General features: G+C 40.6%; 1 protein-coding gene and 1 non-coding gene across 4 annotated transcripts in view; one reads left to right on the top strand and one right to left on the bottom strand.

Annotated features, from left to right (window-relative positions):
* Positions 1–18,863, top strand: part of WDR70 (WD repeat domain 70) — a 377,836-nt gene that overhangs the window by 301,133 nt on the left and 57,840 nt on the right. For 2 of the 3 annotated variants that reach the window (XM_010367672.2, XM_010367673.2), the window contains exons 11-12: positions 15,123–15,222; positions 18,451–18,535. The exons of the other annotated variant lie outside the window; for it this stretch is intronic. In XM_010367672.2, coding sequence (XP_010365974.1) covers positions 15,123–15,222; positions 18,451–18,535 — 185 coding nt within the window. The remainder of the gene's footprint in view (positions 1–15,122; positions 15,223–18,450; positions 18,536–18,863) is intronic. 3 annotated transcript variants of the gene reach the window in all.
* LOC115896597 lies at positions 17,744–17,847 on the bottom strand. Its single transcript, XR_004056516.1, has one exon. It is a non-coding gene; the product is annotated as a U6 spliceosomal RNA (small nuclear RNA).

Here is an 18,863-nt window from a genome sequence, read left to right on the forward strand (position 1 = left end):
TGTATCTTTGTTCTCATTAGTTTCAAAGAACTTCTTGATTTCTGCCTTAATGTTATTATTTACCCAAAAGTCATTCATGAACAGGTTATTCCGTTTCCATGTTACCATATGGCTTTTTGAGTGGTTTTCTTGGTCTTGATCCCTAATTTTATGCAGTGGTCCAAGAGAGTGGTTGTTATTATTTCAGTTATTTTACTTTTGCTGGGGAGTGTTCTATATCCAATTATGTGGTCAGTTTTGGAGTATGTGCCATGTGGTGATGAGAAGAATGTATGTTCTGTTGTTTTGGGTGGAGAGTTCTATAGATGTCTATCAGGTCCATTTGATCCAGTGCTGAATTCATGTCCTGAATGTCTTTGTTAATTTTCTGCCTTGATCTGTCTAGTACTGTCAGTGAGTTGTTGAAGTCTTCCATTACTAATATGTGGGAGTCTAAGTCTCTTTGAAGGCCTCTAAGAACTTGCTTTGTGAATCTGGGTGCCCCTGTGTTGGGTGCATATGTATTTAGGATAGCGAGGTCTTCTTGTTGAAATGAACCTATTACCGTTAGGTAATGTACTTCTTTGTCTTTTTTGATCTTTGTTGTTTTAAAATCTGTTTTGTCGGAAATTAGGATTGCAACTCCTGCTTTTTTCTGTTTTCCATTTGCTTGGTAGATTTTTCTCCATCCCTTTATTTTGAACCTGTGGCTGTCATGAGTCTCTTGAAGACAACATACTATTTGGTCTTGGTTCTTTATCCAGCTTGCCACTCTGTGCCTTTTAATTGGGGCGTTTTGTCTGTTTACATTCAAGGTTAGTATTTATATTCAAGGTTAGTATCAGAGTTAGGATTTAATCCTGTCATCATGATGTTAGTTGGCCATTATGCAGACTTGTTTGTGTGGTTTCTTTACAGTGTCACTGGTCTTTGTACATAAGTGTGTTTTTGTAGTGGCTGTTAACGGTCTTTCCTTTCCATATTTAGTACTTGCTTCAGGACTGCTTATAAGGCAGGGCTCGTGGTAATGAATTCCCTCAGTATTTGCTTGTCTGAAAAGGATCTTATTTCTCCTTCGCTTATGAAGCCTAGTTTGGGTGGATATGAAATTCTGGGTTGGAATTTCTTTCCTTTAAGAATGTTGAATATCAGCTCCCAGTCTCTTCTGGCTTGTAGGGTTTCTGCTGGCAGGTCCACTCTTAGTTTGATGGGCTTCCCTTTGTAGGTGACCTGACTTTTCTCTCTAGCTGCCTTTAACATTTTTTCTTTCATTTCAACCTTGGAGAATCTGATTATTATGTGTCTTGGGATGATCTTCTCATGAAGTATCTTACTGGGGTTCTCTGCATTTCCTGAATTTGAATGTTGGCCTCTCTAGCTAGTTTGGCAAAGTTCTCATGGATGATATCCTGAAATATGTTTTCCAAGTTGTTTCCATTCTCCCCATCTCTTTTAGGTACGCCAATTAGTTGTAGATTTGGTCTCTTTATATAACCTCATATTTCTTAGAGGTTTTATATTTTCCTTTTCATTCTTTTTTCTCTATTCTTGCCTGACTGTCTTATTTCAGCAAGCCAGTCTTCAAGCTCTGAAATTCTTTCCTCATTTTGGTCTATTCTGCTGTTAATACTTGTGATTACATTGTGAAATTCTTGTAGTATTTTGTCTGTCAGTTCCTGTATCATTTTGTTGTGATTCTTAGCTTGTTTGGATTGGATTTCAATGTAGTTCTGCACACAGTGATCTTTGCTCCTATCTTTATTCTGAATTCTCTTTCTGTCATTTCAACCGTCTCAGCCTGGTTCAGAATCCTTGCTGGAGAGATAGTTCAGTCGTTTGGAGGAAAGAAGGCACTCTGACTTTTAGAGTCAAACGAAAGAAGGCACTCTGACTTTTAGAGTTGTCAAGAGTTCTTGCACTGGTTCTTTCTCATTTTTGTGGGCTGATGTTCCTTCAGTCTTTGAAGTTGCTGTCCTTGGGATTTCTTTTTTCTTTTATCCAATTTGATGACTCGGGGATTTGATTTTGGTATAATGTGGGTTCAATCAACTAGCTTCATTTCTGGAAGATTTCTGAGCTAAGGCTCAGCTCCCGACTCCTGGACTGCATGCTCTAACTCTGGGGAACTTGTATCACAACCCAACTTTGTTTTCTGGCTCCTTGAGATTAGGAACCCATTGTGCTGGGGTGGGGGCTGAGATGTCCCCAGATTTCTGTTCATTACACTTGAATGGGTAGTACCAGCCAAAGCATTTTGTAGGGTGGTGGCAGTGGGATCCATCCTTGTTCACATGTGCTGACAACAACAGTAGCAGCAGTGCGGTGGGCTGGAGGGGTGAAGGGGTGCATGCTCACTGGCTGCAGTGGTAGCAGGTACTAGGTTGCCTGCCTCTGCGCAGGCATTCCCAGCAGCAGTGGAGGAAGCACAGCTCAGTGGCATGAGGGCTCACACTGGCGAGTGTGTATGTGGTCACGCTGGTAGTAGTACCAGCATGGAGTTAGGACGCTGGCAAGCACAGGTCTGTGTGCACCCTCTGTGCATGTTCATGCAGCTAGGGGTTGGCTGCTCAGGGTGGGGGAGAGTCCAATATTCTCCATCTCTGTTTTCACTCTGGCAGCAGTGTTGGCACTGGGATGGGATACTGATGGGGGTGGGGCTGGTGGGCTCTGTGCCCACCAAGGCACTGACTGCAATGGTGGTACAGTGGGGGTGAGGAGGTGGTGTGTGCGCTTACCGATAACAGTGTCAGGACAGGTTACAGGTAAACACTGGTTGGGCAGGGAAGGCAAAATCCACTCATGCAGACACACACCAGCAGAGTGATGTAGGTGGTTGCCTTAGGCCTGGGGGAAGCTACAGTGAGGGGAGGGAGTGGGCAGGCTGGTGCATGGCCACAGGGGCTGCCCCACTGGAGCTCTTCACTGGTCAGGCATGGTCTACCAGTGCAGGAGCTATATGATACAGGACCCCAGGGTTCCTGAGGCTGCACTGCAAGCAGACCCAGCCAGGCTGGTGCCCTGGGAGAGGCCAGCTGACTTAGGGGTACTCAGGTCAGACCAGCCCCATCTGGTGGGCAAGATTGCCCCTACAGTGTTCATGTCAAACAGTTTTTCCTACAGCTAAAGTCTTCTGTGGAAGCAAGTCAATCCTAGGGGTATGGGCATCCCTGCTGGTGCTCTACTATAGATGCTCCCACACCAAACTCTCTATTGGCTGGCGTGCTGCCCCTACTACTTTTCTAAGCAGCTCTGCCTGCCAACTAAGTGTCCATGGTGGTTGAAGGGTCTCCTCCTGCTGGGATTCCAAAGGCCCATGGCAAGAATGGGTTACTCTTTGCCATTTCACTTCACCTGCTCCCCAGGAGTCACTGGGGGCTGGAAATGAGTCCAGTATGCTGTAACCCTGCACAGGTTCCCAGCTTCCTCCCCCTTCAGCCCAGCTTCTATGTCTTTCTTCCATCTACTTGCAGTGTCTTCCCTCTGAAGATCTGCTAGGAGCGTGCCAGTCATCCTGGTTCCTTGGTGGCAGCTGTTCCACCTGGCTGCATCTAGTCAGTTGTCTTGCCCAAAGCTCCCCCAACACTACAATGCCTAGGCAGGAAGATTGCTTGAGCCTAGGAGTTTATGACCAGCTGGGCAACAAAGTGAGACCACCCCCGGCCCCAGCTCTACAAAATAAAAGTATGAAAACCAGCCAGGCATGGTGGCTTGTGCCTGTAGTCCCAGTACTTGGGAGGCTGAGGCAGGAGGATTGCTTGAGCCTGGGAGGTTGAGGCTGGAGTGAGCCACAATTATGTCACTGCACTCCAACCTGGGTGACAGAAGGACACCCTGTCTCTGAAAAGGAAAAAAAAAAAAAAAGACTTTATGGGAGACAAAGTTTTCTCTTGAGAATTTGGCAGGCTGCATCAGAGAAGAAAAACTAGATTTAGTCAGCATAGCCACAGAAGACAACCAGAACCCATTGAATAGTTGTTATAAGTGAGTCTTGGGCCCAGCTTAAAAAGTTGTTGCCAGTTAGAGCCTAGGCAGGAAGATCGCTTGAGTCCAGGAGTTCATGACCAGCTGGGCAACAAAGTGAGAACCCCCACCCTCCCTGCCCCAGCTCTACGAAATAAAAGTATAAAACCCAGCAAGGCAGGGTGGCTTGTGCCTGTAGTCTCAGTACTTGGGAGGCTGAGGCAGGAGGATTGCTCCAGAAATGGAATGATATTCCTTATAATGTAATGCATTTTGTACTGCCAGAGGCTCCATGACCATCTGCTGAGAAAAGAGGTATAGGGACAGTTTTTCCAATTGGGAATTTGTGTTGTATGATCCCAGACAGGGCCTTCAAAACTCTAGGCTTTTGTGCTTGCATTTTCCATCTTGGTGAATGTTTGAGTCTTGATATTCTCCAAATCATAGTATAAGGCACACCTAAGAATAAGAGGCCTACGAGATTGTGCCATTGCACTCCAGCCTGGGCAAGAAGAGCGAAACTCCATCTCAAAAAAATAAAGAGTAAGCCTATATAAGGTAGTTAATTATCAGTTTCAACTTCCTAAAGAACAATATTCTTTGCTTAGGATGATTATAACAGCAGTTAAAGGACAAGTTGCAGTTTTAGATTCCCGACATTATGCCTGAAGTGTTTTTCAGTTAGGTTGACGTTGTTTTCAAAGTGTGAGGATATTTTTCATAATGGACTGTCCAAGTGTTGATGTTTGATGCAAATTTTAGGTTACCTTTGTCTCTTTTTCCTCATTGGAATATACTTTTGTTTCTGGTTAAGGTAAAGTTAACAATTGAAGAGCACTTTTTGATACAAAATTTGGGAGGTCTTCATCTCAATCAACTAAAGACATTGTGCCTCTTTGTTTTATTAGGTCCTTTAAAAGAGAAAATGAATTAGATTATTTTGAGTGCATCTCTCCCTCGCCCGTGGGATCTTCATTATTAATAACCAGCTACTTATTACTTTCAGGGGGTAAAGGAATATGTTGGAGCTCAGAAAGACTGGATGAGGCTTGTTTTGTAGCATATATTCACTCTTTCTGCATTATAAATAATGAATTCTAAAAATTTCAAAACATTGCATCTCCAATATAATGTTCCTTTAAAGGGAATGCTAAATGAGGAGACATAAACATGTAGCAGATGAATATTTAGTGAAGTCCCCTCATACTACAGTAAGACGAAATCACCTGTAGTCAAAATCCCATATTCCCATTCCGTTCATTATATTGTATCTACACTATCGCTTGTTAGATCTAGCAGATTTTTTTTTTTTTTTTTTTTAAATTTCAGACACGGATCACTTTTTCTTTACTTGAGAACTGGAAGGCTATATGTCTTTAAACCTTAGAATCCCACTCAGGGTAGTGAAAAGCACAGGGAAGGAAGACCAATTTAGGGAGCATCAGATTCACAGTACCATCTCTTTTATTCTCTGGAACAACAAGTGTCACAGTTAAAACTATCAAATGGAACTGTCTGCATGCTCTGGGCTCACACTGAAGTTTGTGTGATGTGAATCTACTGGATTCTACACCTTTTAAGGTTCTTTATCTCACTTTGCTTACTGCTATATGTATGTGTACACATCTATATGCATGTGTGTACTTATATTTTCAAATATTGACATTCAAGATTTTGTCTTATTAATAAAGTATAAATTGATCAGTTAATTGAATGATAAAGTATTATGCATTTGCCTGTTTTGTCTTTTCCCTAAGGGTCATAGAGCTGTAAATGACCTCAGAAATCATTTACTTCAGTCTCTTTATTTTATGGAAGATACAAGTGTGAACCAGACAAGCTAAGTAATTTGTCCCAGGTCACAGTGCTAGTTTTTGCTTGAACTGAATCTAGATTTTGTGCCTCCTGGTTCCTGACCCAATGCCCTTTTTACTGTACTAAACTGTCTTATCACTCATGAAGTGATAGGTCTTTCTTCTATTTGGATATCTATACATATTGATTAACATTAAAAAACAAACAAAACTTTTAAAACAAACAAATAAAAAGCTGAATTCATTGAGAGGCCAAATGAAGTACAGGACTTTTGGGTAAACTGCTACCACTGTTTATAAGATCTTCCAAAAGTTTCATTTAGAGTTTAGTAGTTGGTAACTTGATGGGATATAAGCAAGTGGCAAATTTTCCTTATTGAGGTTGGTAGCAGAGTTTCATTTTTTCTAGGAACAGAATATTCCCAGTCTGTTCACATGTATTCAGAATGATCATTTAAAAATAAGCAAATTTAGATTTCTAAGATAGCCAAATAGGAACAGCTCTGGTCTGCAGTTCCGAGTGTGACTGATGCAGAAGAAAGGTGATTTCTGCATTTCCAGCTGAGGCACCTGGTTCATCTCATTGGGACTGGTTGGACAGTGGATGCAGCCCACGAAGGGCGAGCTGAAGCAGAGCGGGGTATCGCCTCACCCGGGAACCACAAGGGGTCAGGGAAATTCCATTTCCTAGCCAAGGGAAGCTGTGACAGACTGTACCTGGAAAAATGGGACACTGCTGCCCAAATACTGCGCTTTTCCCAAGGTCTTAGCAACAGCAGACAAGGAGATTCTGTCCCCTGCCTGGCTTGGCGGGTCCCACACCCACGGAGGCTTGCTCACTGCTAGTGCAGCAGTCTGAGATCGAACTGCAAGGCAGCAGCATGGCTGGGGGAGGGGCGTCCACCATTGCTGAGGCTTGAGTAGGTAAACAGCCGCCAGGGAGCTTGAACTGGGCGGAGCCCACCACCACAGCTCAGCAAGGCCTACTGCCTCTATAGACTCCACCTCTGTGGGCAGGGCATAGCTGAATAAAAGGCAGCAGAAAACTTCTGCAGACTTAAACATCCCTGTGTGAGAGCTCTGAAGAGAGCAGTGGTTCTCCCAGCATGGCGTTTGAGCTCTAAGAACGGATAGACTGCCTCCTCAAGTTGTTTCCTAACCCCTGTGTAGCCTAACTGGGAGACATCTCCCAGTAGGGGCCAACAGACACCTCATATAGGTGGGTGCCCCTCTGGGACAAAGCTTCCAGAGGAAGGATCAGGCCGCAATGTTTGCTGTTCTGCAGCCTCCACTGGTGATACTCAGGCAAACAGGGTCTGGAGTGGACCTCTAGCACACTCCAACAGATGTGCAGCTGAGGGACCTGACTGTTAGAAGGAAAACTAACAAACAGAAAGGAATAGCATCAACATCAACAAAACGGACATCCACACCAAAACCCCATCTGTAGGTCACCAACATCAAAGACTTAAGGTAGATAAAACCACAAAGATGGGGAGAAACCAGAGCAGAAAAGCTGGAAATTCTAAAAACCAGAGTGCCTCTTCTCCTCCAAAGATCGCAGCTCCTTGCCAGCAATGGAACAAAGCTTAATGGAGAATGACTTTGATGCGTTGACAGAAGTAGGCTTCAGAAGGTCAGTAATAACAAATGTCTCCGAGCTAAAGGAGCATGTTTGAACCCATTGCAAGGAAGCTAAAAACCTTGAAAAAAGAAGGTTAGACGAATGACTAACTAGAATACACAATGCAGAGAAGACTTTAAATGACCTGATGGAGCTGAAAACCATGGCACAAGAAGTTCATGACGCATGCACAAGCTTCAGTAGCTGATTCGATCAAGTGGAAGAAAGGATATCAGTGATTGAAGATCACATTAATGAAATAAAGTGAGAAGACAAGGTTAGAGAAAAAAGAGTAAAAAGAAATGAACAAAGCTTCCAAGAAATATGGGACTATGTGAAAAGACCAAATCTACGTTTGATTGGTGTACCTGAAAGTGATGGGGAGAATGGAACCTAGTTGGAAAACTGTCTTCAGGATATTATCCAGGAGAACTTCCCCAACCTAGCAAGGCAGGCCAGCATTCAAATTCAGGAAATACAGAGACCGCCACAAAGAAACTCCTTGAGAATAGCAACCCCAAGACACATAATTGTCAGATTCACCAAGGTTGAAATGAAGGAAAAAAATGTTAAGGGCAGCCAGAAAGAAAGATTGGGTTACCCACAAAGGGAAACCCATCAGACTGACAGTAGATCTCTCGGCAGAAACTCTACAAGCCAGAGAGAGTGGGGGTCAGTAGTCAACATTCTTAAAGAAAAGAATTTTCAACCCAGAATTTCATATCCAGTCAAACTAAGCTTCATAAGCAAAGGAGAAATAAAATCCTTTACAGACAAGCAAATGCTGAGAGGTTTTGTCACAACAAGGCCTGCCTTAAAAGAGTTCCTGAAGGAAATACTAAACATGAAAAGAAACAACCGGTACCAGCCATTGCAAAAACATGCCAAATTATAAAGACCATCGATGCTATGAAGAAACTGCATCAATTAATGGACAAAATAGCCAGCTAACATCATAATGACAGAATCAGATTCACACATAACAATATTAACCTTTAATGTAAATGGGCTAAATGCCCCAATTAAAAGACACAGACTGGCAAATTGGATAAAGAGTCAAGACCCATCAGTCTGCTGTATTCAGGAGACCCATCTCATGTGAAGAGAAACACATAGGCTCAAAATAAAGGGATGGAGGAAGATCTACCAAGCAAATGGCAAAAAAAAAAAAAAAAAAAAAAAAAAAAAGCAGGGGTTGCACTCCTAGTCTCTGATAAAACAGACTTTAAACCAACAAAGATCAAAAGAGACAAAGAAGGCCATTACATAATGGTAAAGGGATCAATTCCTCAGGAAGAGCTAACTATCCTAAACATATATGCACCCAATACAGGAGCACCCAGATTCATAAAGCAAGTCCTTAGAGACTTACAAAGAGACTTAGACTCCCATACAATAATAATGGGAGACTTTAACATCCCACTGTCAACATTAGACAGATCAACGAGACAGAAGGTTAACAAGGATATCCAGGACTTGAACTCAGCTCTACACCAAGCAGACCTAATAGATATGTTCAGAACCCTCCACCCCAAATCAACAGAATGTATATTCTTCTCAGCACCACATCACACTTATTCCAAAATTGACCACATAGTTGGAAATAAAGCATTCTTCAACAAATATAAAAGAACAGAAATCACAACAAACTGTCTCTCAGACCACAGTGCAATCAAATTAGAACTCAGGATTAAGAAACTCACTCAAAACTGCACAACTACATGGAAACTGAACAACCTACTCCTGAGTGACTACTGGGTAAATAACGAAATGAAGGCAGAAATAAAGATGTTCTTTGAAACCAATGAGAACAAAGATACAACATACCAGAATCTCTGGGACACATTTAAAGCAGTGTGTAGAGGGAAATTTATAGCACTTAATGCCCAAAAGAGAAAGCAGGAAAGATCTAAAATGGACACCCTAACATCACAATTTAAAGAACTAGAGAAGCAAGAGCAAACAAATTCAAAAGCTAGCAGAAGGCAAGAAATAACTAAGAGCAGAACTGAAGGAGATAGAGACACAAAAAACCCTTAACAAATATAATGAATCCAGGAGCTGGTTTTTTGAAAAGATCAACAAATTGATAGACAACTAGCGAGACTATTAAAGAGGAAAAGAGAGGAATTAGACGCAATAAAAAATGATAAAGGGGATATCACCACCAATCCCACAGAAATACAGACTACCATCAGAGAATACTGTAAACACCTCTATGCAAATAAACTAGAAAATCTAGAAGAAATGGATAAATTCCTGGACACATACAGCCCCCCACAAGACTAAACCAGAAAGAAGTTGATTTTCTGAACAGATCAATAACAGGCTCTGAAATTGAGGCAATCATTAATAACCTACCTACCAAAAAAGTCCAAGACCTGATGGATTCACAGCCAAATTCTACCAGAGGTACAAAGAGGAGCTGGTACCATCCCTTCTGAAACAATCACAATCAACGGAAAAAGAGGGAATCCTCCCTAACTCATTTTATGAGGCCAACATCATCCTGATACCAAAGCCTGGCACAGACACAACAACAACAACAAAAAGAATTTTAGACCAATATCCCTGATGAACATTGATGCAAAAATCCTCAGTAAAATACTGGCAAACCGGATTCAGCAGCACATCAAAAAGCTTATCCACCATGATCAAGTCGGCTTCATCCCTGGGATGCAGGGCTGGTTTAACATATGTAAATCAATAAATGTAATCCCTCACATAAACAGAACCAAAGACAAACACTACATGATTATCTCAATAGATGCAGGAAAGGCCTTCAACGAAATTCAACAGCCCTTCATGCAAAAAATTCTCCGTAAACCAGGCATTGATGGAGCATGTCTCAAAACAATAAGAGGTATTTATGACAAACCCACAGCCAATATCATACTGAATGGGCAAAAACTGGAAACATTCCCTTTGAAAACCAGCAGAAGACAGGGATGCCCTGTCTCACCACCCTGTTCAACATACTGTTGGAAGTTCTGGGCCAGGGCAATCAGGCAAGAGAAGGAAATAAAGGGTATTCAGTAAGGAGAAGACGAAGTCAAATTGTCCCTGTTTGCAGATGACATGATTGTATATTTAGAAAACCCCATTATCTGAGCCCCAAATCTCCTTAAGCTGATAAGCAACTTCAGCAAACTCTCAGGATGCAAAATCAATGTGCAAAAATTACAAGCATTCCTATACACCAATAACAGACAAACAGAGAGCCAAATCATGAGTGAACTCCCATTCACAATTGCTACAAAGAGAATAAATTACCTAGGAATACAACTTACAAGGGTTGTGAAGGACCTCTTTAAGGAGAACTACAAACCACTGCTCAACAAAGTAAAAGAGGACACAAACAAATGGAGGAACATTCCATGCTCATGGATAGGAATAATCAGTATTGTGAAAATGACCATACTGCCCAAAGTAATTTATAGATTCAGTGCCATCCCCATCAAGCTAACAATGACTTTCTTCACTGCATTACCAACACAATCTTAAGCAAAAAGAACAAAACTGGTGGTGTCATGCTACCTGAGTTAAAACTATACTACAAGGCTACAGTAACCAAAAGAGCATGGTACTGGTACCAAAACAGATACATAGACCAATGGAACAGAACAGAGGCCTCAGAAATAACACATCTGTAACCATCTGATCTTTGACAAACCTGACAAGAACAAGAAATGGGGAAAGGATTTCCTATTTAATAAGTGGTGCTGGGAAAACTGGCTAGCCATATGTAGAAAGCTGAAACTGGATTCCTTCCTTACACCTTGTACAAAAATTAATTCAAGATGAATTAAAGACCTAAATGTTAGACTTAAAACCATAAAAACCATAGAAGAAAACCTAAGCAAAACCATTCAGGACATAGGCATGGGCAAGGACTTCATGACTGAAACACTGAAAGCAATGGCAACAAAAGCCAAAATAGGCAAATGGGATCTAATCAAACTAAAGAGCTTCTGCACAGCAAAAGAAACTACCATCAGAGTGAACAGGCAACCTACAGAATGGGAGAAAATCTACCCATCTGACGAAGTGCTAATATCCAGAATCTACAAAGAACTCAAACAGATTTACAAGATAAAAACAACCCAATCAAAAGGGCAAAGGATATGAACACAGACACTTCTCAAAAGAAGACATTTATGCAGCCAACAGACACATGAAAAAATGCTCATCTTCACTGGTCATCAGAGAAATGCAAATCAAAACAACAACGAGATACCATCTCACATCAGTTAGAATGGCGATCATTAAAAAGTCAGGAAACAACAGATGCTGGAGAGGATGTGGAGAAACAGGAACACTTTTACACTGTTGGTGGGAGTTTAAACTAGTTTAACCATTGTGGTAGACAGTGTGGCGATTCCTCTAGGGCCTAGAACTAGAAATACCATTTGACCCAGCAGTTCCATTACTGAGTATGTACCTAAAGGGTTGTACATCATGCTGCTATAAAAACACATGCTCACGTATGTTTATTGCAGCACTATTCATAATAGCAAAGACTTGGAACCAACCCAAATGTCCATCAGTGACAGATTGGATTAAGAAAATGTGGCACATATACAACATGGAATACTATGCAGCCATAAGAAAGATAAGTTCATGTCTTTTGCAGGGACATGGATGAAGTTGGAAACCATCATTCTCAGCAAACTCACAAGGACAGAAAACCAAACACTGCATGTTCTCACTCATAGGTGGGAATTGAACAATGAGAACACTTGGACACAGCGTGGGGAACATCGCACACTGGGGCCTGTTGTGGGGTGCAGGACTGGGGGAGGGATAGCATTAGGAAAATACCTAATGTAAATGATAAGTTGGTGGGTACAGCAAACCACCATGGCACATGTATACTTTCGTATCAAACTTGCACATTCTGCACATGTACCTTATAACTTAAAGTATAATAATAATAATAAAGCAAGTTTAGTCATGCTACGCCTCTGCCTAAACTCCTTTTGCAGCTTCCTTTTGCCTTCAGGATAAAATCTGAGCTTCTTAATATGGTATATTGGTCTGTTCTCCCATCGATACAAAGAAATACTTGAGGCTGCATAATCTATAAAGAAAAGAGGTTTAATTGGCTCATGTTTCTGCAGGCTATACAGGAAGCATATTGCTGGCATCTGCTTGGCTTGTGGGGATGCCTCAGGAAAGTTACAGTCTTGGTGGAAGGCAAAGGGAGAGTGAGGCATCTCACATGGCAGGAGCAGGAACAAGTGAAGAGGGAGGGAGGTGCCACACACTTTTAAATCTCATGAGAACTCACTATCATGAGGACAGTACCAAAGGGACTGGTGCTGAACCACTCATAAGCAGCCATCTCTGTGATCTAGTCACCTCCCACCAAGTCCCACCTCCAACATTGGGAATTAAAATTTGACATGAGATTTGGGTGGGGACACAGATCCAACCCATGCCTTTTACAGCCTTGATATCTGGGGCCTGTTCATATCATTTCCCCACAATGCCTTTGGTTTCTCACAATTCCTGTAGGTAAGAAGTCTGGCATAGTGTGGCTGGATTTTCTTCTCGGGGTTTCACCAGGCTAAAATCAGAGTATTGCCTTGGTATGTGACTCTCAATCTGAGCTCAGGGTCCTCTTTCAAGCTCGATGGTTGTTGGCAGGATTCAGATCCCTGTTTCCTTGACATGTGGCCCCCTTCATCTTTAAGCCAATACTGACATGTTAAACACCTCTTATGTCTCAAATTTCTCTGACTTCCTCTTCCATCACATTTCTGTGACTTTCTTGTCGGCACTGTAGCTCATGCAACTGCTTCAACCCCACCTGCAATCCAAGATAATCTCCCTGTTTTAAGGTCAGCTGACTAGTAACCATAATTACACCTGCCGAGCTCCTTTGACCATATAAGGTATTCATGGACATCACACTAGGGGGCAGAGGTCACAAGGGTAAAAATTCGGCTTACCACACTGCAGTACCCTCTGACTGAAGTACTCTTTCTTGCCCTCACCTCCTGCTCCTGCAACTGCTAACTTTTACTTTATCTGTTAGGTCTCTGCTTTATTTTTGCCCCTCTTTTCTCCCTCATTGTCAAGTTTGGGTTAGGACCTTCTCCTCAGTGCTTACATATTACTCTGTATTTCCCCATTTGTAGCACTTGTCACTCTGTGTGCTTATCTGTATCCTTTCTGGGGACTGCCCAGTCTTTGAGAAGCTGTGTTTATCTCAGCTGATTTGTGTTTTCTCTGCTTAACTGAATGTCTGCAATACATACAGTTGATGTTCAATAAAAAAAAAATTGAATCAATGAATTCTTTGTGTTTATGAAAGATGGAAGCATGATCACTAATATAAAATTCTAAGACTGTTACCCAGGGGAAGAACTGAGAAGCCAGTTTTCACTCAGTATATGCAGATTATTATTATTATTTTTAATGAACTGGCCTGCTTTTGTAAGGTGGTGTACTCCTTATTACTGGATTTTTTTAGGTGTAAGCCCAGGGACTGAGTGTCAGGGATATTATTTGGAGGACAAAGTGCACAAGCTCTGTTTTGTGACTCATTCTTCATTAAGGGTTGCTACTAGAACAATGGAGATGAGCTTACTTGCTTTACCATACCTGTGGCTCCCAGGAGGGACTCACATTGTGTCATTACCAGCAGTGCCCCTGTCTTTCGCTATGGAATTACCCTAAGAAAGTTGGTAATGGCCCAGAACCATTGTGTAATTAGCCAGCCTGGCATGTGTGTGTGCATACGCAGGTACACACACACGCACGCACACATAGCTATTATAGAGGTTACTCTACTAATGACAGCTATGTAGGGGACAAAGTTTTTAATGGACTAAATGTCTTTGTTCATGTAGACCATACTTTTTGAGGTAATTGACTTCTAGTACCTTGTGCTGGTTGCTGAGTCATACTGAGTGGCAAGATTGGTGTAGTAGAATCACAAGTCATTAACTGTGTAGAAACAACATTAGAAGTAAAAATACTATTAAGATAGATCAGTAAGAGAAGGATTATAATGCAGCACTTAAGAATAGTCTTTTTGGGTTCAAACCCTCAGGTCTACTACTTACAAACTGTGTGGCCTTGGACAAGGTTTTTAAGTTTCTGTACCTCAGTTTCTCAAACTATAAAATGGAGATGGTAATAATAGAACCTAACTTACAGAGTGATTGTGAGGACTAAATAGGCAAGATAGGGAAGACATACAGTGCCTAGGATATGACAAGCATTGTATAAGGGTTAGCTGCTGTTACTATTATCATTATTCATTCCACAGGCACATTAAGGATAGTTCAAGAACTCCAACCATGTGCAGAGTGTATGGCATATCCTAGGAATACAATAAATATTTTGGGGTAAATAAATAATGTGCTAATTTGTAATTTTGATTTATATTTGCTCTTTCAGATAAAGACAGGAAATTGACCCAATAACTTTATAAGCATAATATGAAGAAGTTATTGTAGTGTTGTCGTCTTGTCTTATACAGAGCTTGCTAGGGCAATCTGGAAAAATGTCTCCTGCTAGGACTTACCTTCTCTGTTCTTTGTTAAAGCAAATGGATATTTTGAAAAGCCATTTGTTTTTTTTTTTTTTAAAGCAAGTTATAATCACGTGAAATTAGTACTTTGCTTATAGGTGTGTATCATTTTCATCATGATAAAGTGAAATGTTCTTGCCACAAAAGTGTTCTCTTCTGAATTCAGGTGAGATGTTAACACTTTGCTTGTCTTTGTGAATAGGTTCATCCTAAGTTCCACTATAAACAGGCTCATGACTCAGGCACAGACACTTCTTGCGTGACTTTTTCCTATGATGGTAATGTCCTTGCCTCTCGTGGAGGTAGGTTAAAAACTTTTTTTTTGATGTATTTCTCCATATAAAATGATCATCTTTAACAAATATGACAATAATACCCTAGTGCTTAGTAAAGCTTGCTGTGATTTTTGTTAATACACCTTGGCCAGTCTGATTTCTTCATTAAAATACATTTCCAACTTTGTAACATTGTTTGTATTAAAAATTACCAAGTAAAAAGTTTAAATATTTACTTATTTTTTGCCTAAGTTTTTCATTTCGATTCAAATTCCGTAAGAGTTTGAAGCCTCCACAAAAATGATCTTTGCTTCTACCTTGGGAAGTTTATAGATGATCACCTAGATTCTTTCTATACCATTTTATAATTCTGTGTCTGGTACTTCAAAGTCTTCTATTTGTTGCCTGACCATTGCTTTTTTTTTTTTTCTTCCCCAGTTCAAATACTAACCCAATTTGGTTTTTTTAAAAAAAGTCTATGTCTAGATGAGATTTTCAAAAATGGTTCTATATGGTCATATTGTAAGTTTACTTATCCGCACGCATATGCTTAGATACAGCTTCCTAATTTTTTGCTAAATCTTTATCACATAGATAGTTTGTGTATTGATAGAAGGAGATGGAGAATAGTGAAGGCAGCATTATGGGAGAGTATGAGACATAGCTGAAGATTTTCCTATAGACCCATTTGTGGGGAGAGAAAAATAGCATGGTAAGTAGGCTGGAGCCATGTTACAGAGGGTCTTAAATATCACATAAAGAAAAGAAATACTAATAGCATGGTAAGTAGGTGGGAACTATGCTACAGAGGGCCTTATATAGCCTTTATTCTGTAGACCAAGGGAGGAGCTACATTTTAGGCAGGTGAATCTAATGGTGCTATATTTAGGTATTTATTCAGTCACTCGACTACTGTATATTGAACATCTACTATGAGCTAACATTATGCTAGGTGCTGGGTATAAACTGTAAACATCATAGACAGAATCCTTTTCCTGAAAGACTTTACAACCCAGTGTAAAGGATAGTGGAAGTGAAGAGAGAGGCAAGAGAAGTGGCACAGCTTTCCCCTCAATTTAACTAGTCCCTGTCCTTTTACCCTTGGGAACTCATTCAGATTCTCTTTAGGGAAACTTTACTATTATATCTAAACTACTCTCATTTGCATAACTTAAAAAAATCAAAGTACATATACATGTAATTCTCTATGATACACATGGCAAATGTGGATATGTACAAAATATGTATTTTGGTCCATCAATTTTAACCTGCTACTTGAGTTCAGAGATGACTCCCAATTAAAATTCTGTATATTCTTTTTTTAAAACAATGGTTCTCATCCCAAGAGTGTATCTGAATCCCCTGGGAAAGTTTTTAAATGATGAGTGCTCCACTTAGGAATTCTTACATCCACTCTTGCATCTTTGGGATGGTATATCCAAGTCTCTGAGGTGGAGTTAGGGGAGAAGAGGGGAAAAAAGGGAGAGTGTAGCTTGAAAATTCTTCACAGGTGATAAAATAGGTGAGCCCATAATTACTCAACTGAGTAATTACCCAGTCGATAATTACTCCCTTAGAAGTATAAAAGTAACTCTATTTCAGTCAAAGCCGTTTTGGTGATAATTCTTACCTTTCCCTTCCATCACACACACACACACACACACACACACACACAAGTTTTTGGATAACTTAATTGGTCAATACCACATGTATACTGTATTCCATCATTTTCCTTCCTGGATGTATACAGTATGGCAGGTAGAAGTCTATTCAGCAGAGACCTCAGGGTGTCACAAGGTGCTTCTGCTAGCTGCATAACCTGCTGGATTAGATGGAATTAATACAGGTTAATGTTTTCTTATTATTTGAAGATTGTGGGGATGTGTAACCTTTTTTTAAAGACTAAAAGCAGACCGGGTGCAGTGGCCCACACCTGTAATCCCAGCACTTTGGGAGGCCTAGGCAGGTGGATCACTTGAGGCCAGGAGTTTGAGACAAGCCTGGACAACATGATGAAACCCTGTCTCTACTAAAAATGCAAAAATTAGCTGGATGTAGTGGCGCATGTCTGTAGTCCCAGCTACTCGGGAGGCTGAGGCAGGAGAATCACTTGAACCTGGAGGCTGAGGTTACAGTGAGCTGAGATCATGCCACTGCACTCCAGCCTGAGTGACAGAGCAAGACTCCATCTCAAAAAAAGAAAGACTAAAAGCAATAAAGTAACATTCCAAAGGTGAGCCTTACAAAGTTCTCCCAGTACAAGCAGGCCCTGCGTGCTGCCAGTTGTGGATTAGTGCACCTGCCAAAAGTTGGGTTTCAGAGGAAGCTTCACTGTAAAAATGGGGATTTTTACTGAACTCTTTATTCTCCTCACTTGTACCTGATTCTCATTCCTTATTGGACCCAAGGGGTTGAGGCAGGTCCCAGCTGTGGGCACTGGGGAGAAAGAACAGCGAAAACGTTATTTATATGAGTTTGGCTTTTGTTCTGTTCAGGAATTAGCCCTATAGAAATATTAAAAAGGGATTTTTAAAAATTTTTTTTTTAAGTAAATATGGAATGCTTCACAAATTTACATGTCATGCTTGTGCAGGAGCTATGCTAATCTTCTCTGTATCGTTCCAGTCTTAGTATATGTCTGCCAAAACAAGCACAAAAAGTGATTCTTTAAAAATATTCATTATTCTTTAAATGGCTTGGTAAAGCTGTACTCCCCCAGCAAAGTGAAGAATGATAGCTATAGGTAGAATTACACTGGAGGGAAGGGAATCACATGGCTCACCCTTATTAATGTTAATGGATAGCTTTACTCACCAGTGGGAAAAGGAATCTGTTGTGAATTGAACTATTTTCAGTCCTGATAGTTGTTAAATTAAAATCTTCTCAAGAAATAATGTATGCTCAAATACACCACAGGGGAACTACCATCTGCTCTAATATCATACTTTAGAGTAGATTCTCCAGGGTTCCTTCTAGCTTGCATCTATCTGGAAAGTAATTTCTGGAAGCCCAATTCATTATCAAATAGCTTTCAACTGTTCTTGCGGCTGCTGTTTTCAAGCTCTCTGAACAGTTAAAAAAGTAAAACATGCTTGTGTGAATCTAGCTTCTTTCTTCCTTTCTTCCCTCTTTCTCCCCTTCCCCTTCCCTTTCTTCCTTATAGTTATACATTAAGTGTAGCAGACTCTAAACTGGGAGCGAGTTCTTTTTGCACAATTCACTTTTCTGTCTTTTTTTCCCTCATTCCTGTGTCAGGTGACGATTCATTAAAATTATGGGACATCCGACAATTTAACAAGCCACTTTTTTCAGCCTCAGGTCTTCCCACCATGTTCCCAATGTAAGTAGCATATTTTAAGTATTTGATCAGCATAGAAGAATGGAAAAGAAGTACTTTTACCTTAATGTTAATTTATATCATATGTCTTTTAGATCTTCTGGAAAAGAGACTTGAGTGATCAAAATCTGTTTTTTGAAATATATATATATATATATATTTTGCACATTCTTCAGACTTCACTTTTTTGAAGTTAAAATTATGTATTTGATTTATTCATGTGTTTGTGTGTATTGTATGCACTGCACAAGTCTTGGGGTAGTAAAATATATTTTAAGAAATTCAGTTGTTCTTTTAATATTGTATAAATGGCAAGGTAGGCTTTTTAAAA

The sequence above is a fragment of the Rhinopithecus roxellana genome, chromosome 3 (genome assembly GCF_007565055.1).
Source record: "Rhinopithecus roxellana isolate Shanxi Qingling chromosome 3, ASM756505v1, whole genome shotgun sequence".
Lineage (NCBI taxonomy): Eukaryota > Metazoa > Chordata > Mammalia > Primates > Cercopithecidae > Rhinopithecus > Rhinopithecus roxellana.